Here is a 13,782-nt window from a genome sequence, read left to right on the forward strand (position 1 = left end):
AGGTCTTACCTCATAGGCTGTGTTACTGCCTTTCATGGATATGCAATTTGGTGCTTTTCAAGAAGAAAATCTTCTCAGAGATTAAGTAAATTGCTGAGAGCTTATTCTTGGACTTGTAAAATTGATGTCTGGCATTGCTTTTTCCAATCCCCCTTTTTTCACTCTTTTACGATGTTCAGTCAGTATTCTAAGTCTCCCTACCAAAAGCAAGTAAAATACATGCTTTTTAAAAAAATTGAGTCATTGAGAAAAATGTATCTGCCGTATATAGAAAGTCTTGTGAGCAAAACAGACTGCATTACTTGTACAGATGTGTGGTGTCAATTTGAGATGTGTTGTGGGGACAAAAATATTAATTTTCCTCCCACTTTCTAAGTTCTTCTAGCTGAACTAATAATCAAATTAACAAGGACTGATCAACAGAAGAAAATGTCCAAAGTTTGCTACATGAATACAGAGTTGGGTTGCCATCTATCATGAGACCCCATGAGGCTTTAGGCAGTGGAGGCTTATATGCCACTGAAAACAGAGGAGCAAGGGCAGTGATGGGGTTTTGGAAGGGGAAACTCAGGCAGTTTACAGGTAGGTAAAAAAGAACAGAACACATAGGGCAGACAAATTCCTGCCAGGCAACCCAGAAACAATGGGTCAGGGGAATCCAGTTAACTGGCTTTTCTTTGGAGCCTTCCTGTCTAGTGCTAAACCAAATACGCTAAGATTCTGTCCCGAGAGCAGGTCTTTCTATCTTAATCTGGGGTGGAAGAGGGAAGGGTCAAAAGTTATTTCTGTGTCTTTTGTTTCTTAATAGCCAGCTTAAAATCAATATCCCAAAAGCCATTTCTAGAAAAATAAAAGGTTACAGACTTGATTTGTTCTCTTGCTTTCTCATTTGAGTCAGTCTGGTTGTTCCACAAACAGAGGTATAAATATGAATATCTGTTTTTAATGGGTATTTCCTGACTCCTCCTAGAGATAAAGCATTGCAGAAAATAAACTTGTTATAGAAAAATAATAATAGTAACAATAATAACTAATATTTCCAGAAAGGTTTTCTATTGACTAAGTTATTTAGACATAGAATAATCATTCTGACTATTTATTTGAGACAAATGAATCCCTGAAAGGGTAGGTAATTTGGACAACATCACAGATTTGATAAATTATAGGGCTTCACTTCAAATATCTATTTGACATCAATGTGCGAATAACTGATAATGACAGCTATCATTCAGCTATTGCTGAATAACTGATAATGACAAAAATCTCAGTGATATATAAGGTCCGCACAGAAGGTATTCAGCTATGTAATATGAAAAATAGAGACATTTACTGCAGAAGATACAAGAAAAAAGAAACACTGTACATAGGACAATGATGTCTCAGTCCCCTTCAGAGTAGATACGTTGAGACCTTACATAGTTTTTCCAAATGCCGCGTCAGCTTTCCCATCATATTTTCCTGAATCTCATCAATGGTCTGAAATCTCTTCCCTTTCAAAGGTGATTTGAGTTTTGGGAAAAGGTAGAAGTTGCAGGACACCAAATCTGGCCTATAGTGGGGCTGAGTCACCTGGGTGATTTGCTGTTTTGCCAAAAATCTCTGTACAAGATATGCTGCATGAGCAGGTGCATTGTTGTGATGAAGCTGCCGATCACCAGTTGCCCCTAGCTGTGGTCTTCTAAATCATCCAAATAGTTACCAGGGAGGCATGTTCAAGCTTAATGCAAAATTTGATGCAGATTTGTTGCTCTACTTGCTCAGCCATTTTGAATAAGATGGCCACACAGTACACATGCTCACTCAACGGTGTCTACTGCCCCCAGAGACTAATACAGTAAAGTCATTGTTATTCACACGTGCACATTCCAGTCCACTCTCCTTGGCTGCCATTGATGTTGCACAAACCATTCTCATTATATTAACAATGGCTGGACTTTTTCTGGACAGAACTGGTACATCACTGAGCATTTATTTCTTGATTCCATGTCTTTGGTTTGGTTGGGAGTTGGCTACCCAGGCCTGGCTCCAGCTTCAGCTTGGATTCGGGTTTGCTTCATGTATCTTCCTTCCTGTTTGGACCAGGGGTTTCTCTGCAACTAATGGCCCAAGACAGTAGCATAATTGGCAAGTGTAACTAAGTAAGCCCATTCCAAACATCTGCTTACATCATATTTCCTGAAATTCCACTGGCCAAAGCTCAATATAATGGGGTAGGAAAGTACTCTCTTCTCATGGAGGTGAAGGATAGGGGAGTGACTTCTGAATAACCGTCTAATCTACCCTAAAGCCAATGTGTCTTCCTTGCCTTCATAATTTATAAAAGTAAGTGGGATGGCATTCTTGTCTGGGAGTCAGTGATCTTGTGCATACTTGTCACAGGAGCCATATACCAAAGTCTTATTTGTACTTGCTGACCATTTTTGCCCCATTTCTTTGCTGTAGAGGTTATTTGACTCTTTTTCTCTTCTCTGCTATCATTTGTCCTTATTTGCACCCTGGAGGAAAAGATCATCTATGGATTTATCTACAAGGTTGTGATTATGATCCCTAACCTGGATTCAATCAATTTTATTCTGTTTTTATGCAATTTCAGTTGGCTGAAGACTTTGTTAGAGAAACATTTCTAATACAAGGTCTAATACCTATAGGTATTAGGAGCTGTGATTTCTCCTATAGATAATAGGAGAAATCAATCAAGTGTGCCCAAAGTAGCAGGACATAAATGCTTCTTCTAGAAACAGCAGATTACAAGGGTCATACCAGCTCAAATATTGCAGTCAAAGGAGCGTCTCACCTTCCTCTACCTGATGCTCAATAGCTAACATGAAGCTAAATGCTCCTCAGAGGCAATTCTGCAGGAGCCTTAGATAGCTACCTTCGGGTTTAGAGGTAAAGATTTTAGAGTCCTCCGCTGCCCCATACTTTCGGTGTTTGCTAATTTTAAAAATAAATGGGGTAGAGAGGGAATCCTAGTTTTAGTCCAAACTATATCAAAAAATGCATGATTGGAAAAAGTGCATTTAAAGTTTCTATGACTAGATTTTTTCCTTCAACAATTTAATGCTGTATAACTTTTCCTTGGTTTTTGGTATTAAATTTCATCTGTGTCACAAGAAGGGCCTGAAAAGATTGATCCCCAAAAGAATAAATTAAGTCAAGTGATTTCCCCAATAACTCTTGTATTTTTCATTTTAGATTTATAAGGCATTGGTGGCCTTCAGAACTCAAGGCTCTAACTCTGCTTCTTGGCTCACAGCGGGCGGGTGATCTTTCTGCAGTGTCTCCCACTTCTGCTTGGTGCCTGCTAGATTAGTGTCTCTGTTGTGATTGCCCCAGCTTTTTTGTTACTCGCCTCTGCATTTTTTTGTGTGTCATTCATTCACAGTTATGCATTGGAGCATCCATAACAAGTATGTGTCTTCCCTGGTCTGCCAGATTATACACATAAGCACGCCCATGTAACAATGGCAGTTCTCTACACACTGTAACCCAGTATCTTTCACTGTCACATGAAATGACTTCATGACTGGCAATCCAGCTTTGTTACAGGGTTTCCTTGTGCACCATCATTATTATGCCATGCATTATTCCATTGTTTTTTTCTGTTTTTTTTGCATCTTATTTTATTTTATTTTTTTAAATATATTTTATTGATTATGCAATTACAGTTGTCCCATTTCCCCCCTTCATTCCCCTCCACCCTGCACACCCTCCCCCAACATTCCCCCCTTTTGTTCATGTCCATGTGTCACAAGATCTTTAGATTCTGTATTTCCTATAGTATTCCTGCCCTCCCCACTGTCTATTTTCTACCTACCATCTATGCTACTTATTCTCTGTATCTTCTCCCCCCTTGTCCTCCTCCCACTCCCCTGTTGCTAACCCTCCATGTGATTTCCATTTCTATGTTTCTGCTCCCGATCTAGCTGTCCTCTTGGTTTGCTTCTGTTTTAGGTGTGATTGTTAATAACTGTGAGTTTGCTGTCCTTTCACTGTTCATATTTTTTACTTCTTTTTCTTAGATAAGTCCCTTTAACATTTCATGTAATAAGGGCTTGGTGATGATGAACTCCTTGAATTTGACCTTATCTGAGAAGCACTTCATCTGCCCTTCCATTCTAAATGAAAGCTTTGCTGGATAGAGCAATCTTGGCTGTAGGTCTTTGGATTTCATGACTTGGAATACTTCTTTCCAGCCCCTTCTTGCCTATAAAGTCTCTTTTGAGAAATCCGTTGACAGTCTGATGGGCACTGTTTTGTAGGTGACTGTCCCCTTATCTCTTGCTGCTTCTAGGATTCTCTCCTTCATTTTATTCTTGGCTAATGTAATTATGATGTGCCTTGGTGTGTTCCTTCTTGGGTCCAACTTCTTTGGGACTCTCTGAGCTTCCTGGATTTTCTGGAAGTCTATTTCCTTTGCCAGACTGGGGAAGTTCTCCTTTATTATTTGTTCAAATACGTTTTCCACTCGTGGCTGTTTCTTTCCCCCTTCTGGTACCCCTATAATCTGGATGTTGGAAAGTTTAAAGATGTCCTGGAGGTTCCTAATCCTCTCCTCATTTTTTTGAATTCTTGTTTTTTCCTTCTTTTCTGTTTGGTTGTTTCTTTCTTCCTTCTGGTCCACTCCCTTGATTTGAGTCCCAGTTTCCTTTCCATCACTATTGGTTTCCTGTGTATTTCTCTTCATTTCAGTCAGTTTAGCCTTCATATGTTCCTCTAATTTGTGGCTAAAATCAATCAATTCTGTGAGCATCCTGGTCACCAGCGTTTTGAATTGTGCATCTGAAAGGCTGGCTATTTCTTGGTCATGTAGAATTATACGCTCTGGGGCTTTGAGCTGTTCTTGAGTCATAACGTTTGGTCTGTTTGCACCTGTTATGTTTGAGGGGCTGAGCCTTAGGTGTTTGTCATGCAGGGCGACCCAGTCACTGGGTTGTGAAGCTGTATGTGGGGGTGGGGTCAGAAAGGGAAAAAATGGTGCTTTGCTCAGCTCTGCTCTCTCTCAGATTTCTGTCCCCTCTGCAGCTTCCCACAAGCAATTTGGGCCCCTCTGGTGCTGGTTCCCGGGTGTGTGGGCCCATGTACTCTCCAGGACCCTGTGGCTCTCTCCAATGAACTCTCTGTGGGCCTGGGAGCCTCTTCTGGCCCCTTGACCCTGAGAAAGTCTTTCCAGTTGGTGCTTTCAGTTGGAGCTCACTGGGCCCGCCTGTCGCCACCCCACACCTGGGATCCACCAACTGCCCCCGCTCCTGGGTCAGTCAGACCAAAAGGTCTTTCCAGCCCGACCCAGCTGCACCGCTGACTCCGCCCCTCTTCCTGGTCTGGCTGAGTGGTTCGTTGTTGTCGGACTTCCATACAGTTCAATTTTCGCTGTGTTGGCTGCGTTTTCTCACTAAAACTTACCTGTCTTTAAATTTAGTTGTGGGAGGGGGCACAATGTTTCCACCTACGCCTCCATCTTGGCCAGAAGTCCCTCCATTGGTTTGAAAAATATCTTCAAAGCCCTTCTTTAGAAACTTGCAATAACAGTGTCATAAATACTGGACCAAGCCCACTTAGTTCTGGCTTTATCAAGGATGAAGAAAATCTGCGCATGTAGGAAGCATTTGGCACCTTCATCACGCCACAGCACAGGAAGGTGTGCTGGCCAGCAGGGGGATTGCATGCACGTCAGAGAGCTGCCATCTAGCAGGTTGGTGGTGTGAATGGGAAATATGCAAAATATTTTTAGGTTTTTGGAGAACAGGCAGCTCATCCATGCCAAATGTTGTAGTTGTGAAAGAACCTAAATCTAAATTGGTCCATAGGTTGGATCGCTACCCTGAGTTTATTTAAAACATGGCATTTGGAGAGAGGTAAAATACCAGCACACTGTGTCTTTGCCTTTTTTTTTTTTTTTCCTGAAGCAAATTTGTTGAGTCTGTTTGCCAAAGGATTTGCTGTAGCAGGGCAGTAAAGAGGTATGTGCCTATTGTGATAGACCTTCTTTGTAGTGTTAATCCTAATAGAAATAATCACCTGTATTGATTTATAAGGATGGAATTGAGTAGAGACATTGATTCCAAAGAAGAGCATAGCTATGAACAGTTTGAGTTATGATAGTATTAAAGCAAATGATGCAGCTTCAGTTTGTACAACCTAGGGTTGCATGCCCAGTGGTTAGTTGTTGAAATATATTTAGCATAGAGCTGTCAAGTTCTCTCTGAGAAGCACACTCCTGATGGAATGTATAATTTATTCCGCCGAGTCCAGGACCATATTTTGTGCTTGCTTTGTGGGAGGCTGCTACTTGCATATCAGTGGTTCTGTGGAAAGGATTGCTTTAGAATGAAATGAATAACCATATTGGACACTGATTTTATGAGACAAGAATGTAAATGCAGCAAGAAATTGGAGAGCAAGTAAACAGTGGTGACCTAGTTTCAGAACCACCACCACCCCGTTTGCAAGTTATCTTTCCTCTGTCAGAGAATGAAACTCAGCTGCCACAGAGAGCATAGTACTATCGCTGGTCAGTTATGATGTGAAGAAAACACAGTGACCTTTTGTTATGAAATGGGGTCCCTCATCTGGGGATCACCGTGGGTTTGCAGTGCTTCCTGAAAGTCTTGGTCTCTCAGAGTGATTCTAGTATCCTTTTCCTGGTTCTCCCTCAGCCTTCTCTGTATTCCTCGATTACAGCTTGGGGCACACTGAGGCACAGATGTTGCTTGCCTTGGTTGGTTGTACCTTGAAACCGTAAGCTACTCCAGGACAAGGTCCGCCTGTTTTCCAGCATGCACTGTGCACTGTGTACTGAATATTGGGTGAGTGACATATTTCAGTGTCAGTCAGGTCCCAAGTGTTTGTCTAATGCAGACAGGTGCCTTCAGGAATCTGTACTTTCTCATCTGATTCCAACACCACCACCTCACACAGTTCTGGTTCTGATTTCCCCGTGTCTAACTTGACAAGTTTTGACCAGAAAGATAATCTTCAAATTATTTTCTCAGTTTTGGTGAATTATTTATTTTGAATGCTCAAGGTCACAGATTCTTTCAGTGATTATTATTTCTAACTGACAATATGTGTTTCCTTAGGGAGCATGACTTCGGCAACGTCACCTATCATTTTAAAATGGGACCCCAAAAGTTTGGAGATCCGGACTCTAACAGTGGAGAGGCTTCTGGAGCCACTCGTCACACAGGTGAGGGGTGCGTTGGAACACGTGGCTGCAAGTATCTGTTACTGCTGTGCAATGTGCGTGCGTATGTTCCTGTGTGACAGGTGCACGTGCCCGTCACCATGGTCTGTGAACTTAGAAATCCTTAAGAGTGAATGAATCATGCTGTAATGCTGACTATTGCCTGAACTATGGACAGTTTTCTTGCCCAATAGGGTTTCAAATGCCTTTTAAAAAAACTCTTCACAGGAATTGTAAAATTGAGTTGATGAGCTAATTAAAGACGGGGACTTGGTGAAGGGGCCTCTGATTTGAAGTAATGCATTCAAAGCCTAAATAAACCGTTCTTAGCATACTTTTGGATGTCAATGCACAGTTTGGAAGAACCGTATCAGCTACTGCCGAGCACATATTATTTACTGAATTACTTCTTTAGTTTACAAGGGGGATTGCATCATGTTAGAATGATGACATGTTCCATTTGGGGGCTGTCACTTTGCCATAATGTGACAAGATGACTGTCACACAGAAAAAAATATTTTCAGGATTTTTACATTGTGATAGTTACCTTTAGTGTCTTGTGAAGCATATTCTTTGCTATATTAATTTAGAAATTTATGAATGTAAAAATTCAAGATTTTTTGGTAGAGAAATATTATATTTTGAAGTATATTTGTAGAGACATATTATACTAAATTAAGTAGAGGCCCTTCAGTTTTTTTTCTATAGCTACAAAGTACCATAAACTTAATGGCTTAAAGCTTCACAGATTTATCTTTCTATGGCTGTGGAGGTCAGAAGTCCTAAAGTCTGGGTATTGACAGAGCTGTATTTCTTCTGGAGGTGCTAGCAGAAAATCCGTTTTCTTGCCTTTTCAACTTTCCTGAGGCCACATGTCTTCTTTGGCTGCTTCCTCCATATTTAAAGTCAGTGATGTAGCACCATTAAATCTTTCCCTGACCTCATATGATTCGCCCTCATATCTTCTCCTGCCTCCCTCTTATAAGGACCCTTGCTACTGCAGTGGATCCACTCAGATACTCCAGAATAACCTCTTCTGATATCCTTAATCCAATCACATCTGTAAAGTCTCTTTTGCCGCTTAAGGTAACATATTCTCAGTTTCTAGGAATTAGGACATGGACACCGTTGGGGCATCATTATTCAATTTATTTAGCCTGCCCTCTGCCCTCCACAAATTCATGTCCTTTCCACATGCAGAACATTCCCACATCCCAGATCCCCCAAAGACTCAACCCACTATGGTGTCATCTCAAGTCTGGAATCACATCTACATTCACCAGCTTAAAAGTTCAATTTCAACTAAATAACCTACATTATGTATGGGGGAGGTTCTGGTTTTAACTCATCCCCCAGGCAAATTTCTCTCTATCTGTGTACTGTGAAACTATTAGATAACAAATTACATACTGCTTGAGTGCATGGGTGGGGCAGGCGTGTGGTAATAGTAACAGACATTCCCATTTAGAAAGGAAGACAGTGAAAGGAAAACAGAATTAGTAATCTTAGGAAGTTTAGAAATCCAACTGGGCAAACTCCAGATTTCAAAGCCTGAGAATATATCTCTGTGGCCTGAGGCTCTGCCCCTGGGCCTGGTTCTCCCTCCTGTTAATTACTATTCTTGATTCTTAAGGATATCATGTACTTCCAGCTGTGTTTCTATCAGTGCTCTTCCTGTCTGGTACAATTTTGAGAGACCAGCCAGCACTTTGAATTTTAGTCTTTTTCTCTTTCTTTTAGTCCAAGCTGGTAGTGTTTCTATCTACTGATACAACATTCCTAAAACACTTGTGGTTCTCCCCTGTATGTCTCTGAGATTCACTCTGTTGGAAAAAAAGACTACATCTGAGAACTTTTCTGGGTAATCTCAACTGCTCTCTCTTTTTTTTTTTGGCCTCTGCTGAAATGGCTGAAGGGATCCGTGAATTGCATTCCTGATCTCTTCAAAAAGCTTTCTGTATGACAAAATATTCTGAGCTTTTAAACCTTACAAAGCACTAACCAAACATTAATCAGATGCAGCTAGCTTTCTCTACAGAGATAGTGAGTCTTCTAATGTCAGTGCCTTTTGCAATCTGTGTAAGCTAAGAATTGTTCAAATCATTAATTCCGAGTTCCTTTCAGCCTGACAGCTTTTCCCTCCATTTATGTCTCTCCTCTCACATTTTACTATGAGCAGAAAAAGAAACGAGGCCACTTCTTCAACACTTTGGAAATCTCAGCTGAATTTTTTCTAAGTTCATCACTTACAATTCTGATTGCCACATAAATGTAGGCAATAATTCTACTAAGCTTTCTGCCACTCTGTAGTAAAGATTTCCTTTCCTCCAACTTCTGATGCTGGCATACATTGTTTTGTTTCACTTTGCTTTATTGCACTTTGCAGACATTGTTTTTTACAAATTGAAGATCAGACCCTTCATCAGCAAGAAGATTATGACATTCTAGAGGCTTGAATGATTGTTAGCATTTTTAGCAATAAAATATTTTTAATTAAGGTGCATATTTTTATAGACATAATGCTATTGCACACTTAATAAAACACATTATAGTGTAAACATAACTTTTATGTGCACTGGGAAACCAAAAACTTTGTGTGACTCGCTTTATTGTATATATTTACTTTATTGAGATACTCACTTTATTGTGGCAGTCTGGAACCAAAACTGCAATGTTTTTGAGGTATGCCTCTAACATGTTCCTCATTTCCTTCCGAGCCCTCACCAGCATCTCCTTTACCATTGGTATTTCTGCTGATAGTCCATTTATAATTATTTAGATGTTATCCAAGACAGTATAGGCTTTCTCTATTATGTTTCTCGCCAGCAGGGTCTTTAATAGTCATATTTTTACTAACAGCCTGCTCGAGGCAGTCTAGGATGTTTTTATCATGATTCCCGAAAATCTTTCCAGCCTCTGCTCATGATGAATTCCCAGGCCACTTCCATATTTTCGGTATTTGTTACAGCAGCCCCCTGCTTCTCACAACCAAAATCTGTATTTTCCAATTGCTACTATAACAAATTACCAAGATCTTAGTAGCTTAAAGCAGCACAAATTAATTATACAGTTTTAGGAGTCAGAATGTCTAAAATTCATGTTCATAGGGCTAGGTCTTTAAGGAAGAAGTTCCTTGCCTTTTTCAGCTTCTGGAATGCACCTGCTTTTCCTGGTTGAGGTGATTTTTTTCCAGCTTCACAGCCAGCAACATAGCAGCTTCAGGGTCTCCTTCTGACTTCTGCTTCTACCATCACACCTAGTCTCTGATTCTAATTCTCCTCCCTCTCTCTTATGAATACCCTTTACCTTGGTACTACCTATATATTCTAAAATAATCTCTCCATCTCGTGATCTTTAACCTAATTATATCTGCAGAGTCTTTTGGCCATTTAAAGTAACCTATTCACAAGTTCTAAGGATTAGGAAGTACACATTTTGTATGTAATTGTAGAAACATTTTATAAGATTTATGTGCACTTTTTTATTTGATTATAGTCCCGTTAGCTCTGTAAGATATTTTTAAAGACACAGCTAATACTGATAGCCCCTTAGATTTGGGAGTATGTTGACTGCTGAGTCTGTTATCTGTGAACTAAGCCTGATCCATGAATCGTTTGTTATTGGTCTGCAGTAAGTACCAAAATTGAGAATAAGTGCTTTGAAAATTTTATGACAATTTTTTGGAATAATTTTATGTCTGTTGAATCTAATAAATTTGGAGTTATATTTTTAAAAATATTTAAATTATTTTGTGGTATTTTACAAATTTTTTGTGAGCTATTGGAATAGCAAAAATACCGTCTTTTTTCATAGATGGCTTGAGAAAGACTGGCTCAGGAGGTACTTCAGAATCTGAAGGATCGGGTGGCTCAGTTACAGGCGGACTGCCTTCTCCTAGCCTCCAGATTTTCACTTCCTGTTTCGTATCAGTGTGTTTCGTCCTATCATACAGTTTATGTGAGATGAGGTTTAAACATAGTGCCTGGGATAAAGTAAATTTGAGTAAATGTAGTTTTCATTTTTCTTTTTTTGATAGCTATGTAATCAGACTCATACTAGCCATAAAGCAAAGTAAGTTGGTGAAAAGGATTGGAGTGAATATGGCCTTGGGCAAGCACAATGTTATGCATAAGCTGATTTGTATTTCTTAAAATTTTCGTATTTATTTATACTTCAATTTTGTTCTTGGACCATCTAAAGAATAATAGCATATCTAAACTTACAGTTAAAAGTTGACTTTTCCGTATATTTTTCAGTCTGGTTATCCACAAGTGTTCTGTCAGATGAAAACAATGCATTTAAAATATATATTAAAAGTAAGAACAGTAAACTATTTCATATTTGTTCACTTAATGCAAGAAAATGCTTACAACTCTTACTGAATTTTGCACAGTGACTTAGCACAGCAACTGGTCTTAATATCCCTTAAATATCTCCTGATATGTAGATGGTTTCTGTTTCTTCCTATTGTTCCTACTCTGATTTAAACAATCATTCTTTTAAAAAAATGTTACTTTTAACATCTTACGTATTATTTTTTCACAATATTATGGCTGTGCTATCAAAACTACACATTCTGTCCCCTGAAATGCAACATTATGTGATGACTCGTGGAAGATATATGAATAAGTAGGAAGAGATAAGAAAATATTAGANAATAATAGCATATCTAAACTTACAGTTAAAAGTTGACTTTTCCGTATATTTTTCAGTCTGGTTATCCACAAGTGTTCTGTCAGATGAAAACAATGCATTTAAAATATATATTAAAAGTAAGAACAGTAAACTATTTCATATTTGTTCACTTAATGCAAGAAAATGCTTAAAACTCTTACTGAATTTTGCACAGTGACTTAGCACAGCAACTGGTCTTAATATCCCTTAAATATCTCCTGATATGTAGATGGTTTCTGTTTCTTCCTATTGTTTCTACTCTGATTTAAACAATCATTCTTTTAAAAAAATGTTACGTTTAACATCTTATGTATTATTTTTTCACAATATTATGGCTGTGCTATCAAAACTACACATTCTGTCCCCTGAAATGCAACATTATGTGATGACTCATGGAAGATATATGAATAAGTAGGAAGAGATAAGAAAATATTAGATAAAAACTCCATGATCAACATTAAATCAAAATGTGCACTAATAAAAAAATTAAACCAAGTCCTTCTTTGTATCAAACACACACACAAACACACATACAACTTTATAAATTGAATAAAGTTTGTATCAATATTTGCTGACGCAGTATGCCTATAGCTATCCTGTAGTAGCTGATGAAGATGGATAAGGGAAGAAATAAACATCTAAAGTTAAGGGTTTCTCAGTAAAATTTATTCACTGTCACAAGAAAATGAAATCAGGAATTTACTGTTGTTAAATATTTAAAATAGCCAACAAAATTTTACTTTATTTCAAACATAATGTATACGAGTTTGTGTATTTATCTTATTATGTCAAAATGGCAAGATTTCTTCTCAATGATTTTTACACTATAGAAGTCACAAAATTTCAAATGATGAGAGATTTATCTTAGGAAGTTTAGCCTTTGAAAAAGATGCCTGACATTTTTTTTTAATTCAGAAAATTAAAGCTCTGTAACAGGCTACATTACATGATACTAATTATTAATAAGCTAAAACATTTTACCAGCCAACTTTATTAGAAAACTTTAAAAAATTAGAAAATTAAGAAAGCTCTTAGATAACTTTTAAAACCAAAGGGAAATTGCAAACTTTCATTACTACATATAGTGATGAAAAGGAGATCTCTTCCTAATAAAATATAGATACCCAGTAAAAGCTGTGCTCAATATAGAATTTTAACCTCAAATGCCTTTATTTAAAAAAAAAGAGATGAAAATAAACTAAGTATTTATCTTTATTATTTATTTATTTTTTAATGTATTTTATTGATTATACCATTACAGTTGTTCTATTCCTCCCTTCATTTCCCTCCACCCTACACACCCCTCCCCCACCCTTCCCCCTTTAGTTTATGCCCACATGTCTCAAGTTCTTTAGATTCTATATTTCCCCTACTATTCTTGCCCTCCCCCTTATCTATTTTTTACCTACTGTCTATGCTACTTATTCTCTGTACCTTCTCCCCCCTTCTCCTCCTCCCACTCCCCTGTTGCTAACCCTCCATATGTTCTTCATTTCTATGGTTCCACTCCTGATCTAGCTGTCCTCTTGGTTTGCTTTTGTTTTAGGTGTGGTTGTTAGTAACTGTGAGTTTGCTGCCCTTTCACTGTTCATATTTTTTATCTTCTTTTTCTTAGATAAGTCCCTTTAACATTTCATATAATAAAGGCTTGGTGATGATGAACTCCTTGAATTTGATCTTATCTGAGAAGCACTTCATCTGCCCTTCCATTCTAAATGAAAGCTTTGCTGGGTAGAGCAACCTTGGATGTAGTAGGTCTTTGATTTTCATGACTTGGAATACTTCTTTCCAGACCCTTCTTGCCTGTAAGGTCTCTTTTGAGAAATCCACTGACAGTCTGATGGGAACTCCTTTGTAGGTGACTGTCCCCTTATCTCTTNACTTTATTCAAGCAACAGCTGTCTTAAATACAAACTGTTAATGCC

At 38.5% G+C, this 13,782-nt stretch overlaps 1 protein-coding gene across 1 annotated transcript in view; it reads left to right on the plus strand.

The window, feature by feature from the left end:
• The window catches only part of LOC119000346 (catenin alpha-2-like), an 895,408-nt gene that overhangs the window by 138,048 nt on the left and 743,578 nt on the right, over window positions 1-13,782 (plus strand). The window contains exon 2 of the mRNA XM_037065306.1: window positions 7,080-7,186. Within this exon, the coding sequence (XP_036921201.1) occupies window positions 7,085-7,186 (102 nt within the window). The 5' untranslated portion in view covers window positions 7,080-7,084. The remainder of the gene's footprint in view (window positions 1-7,079; window positions 7,187-13,782) is intronic.

Source organism: Sturnira hondurensis, unplaced genomic scaffold (assembly GCF_014824575.4).
Source record: "Sturnira hondurensis isolate 20B ecotype Veracruz unplaced genomic scaffold, ASM1482457v3 Scaffold0015596, whole genome shotgun sequence".
NCBI classification, from domain to species: Eukaryota; Metazoa; Chordata; class Mammalia; order Chiroptera; family Phyllostomidae; genus Sturnira; species Sturnira hondurensis.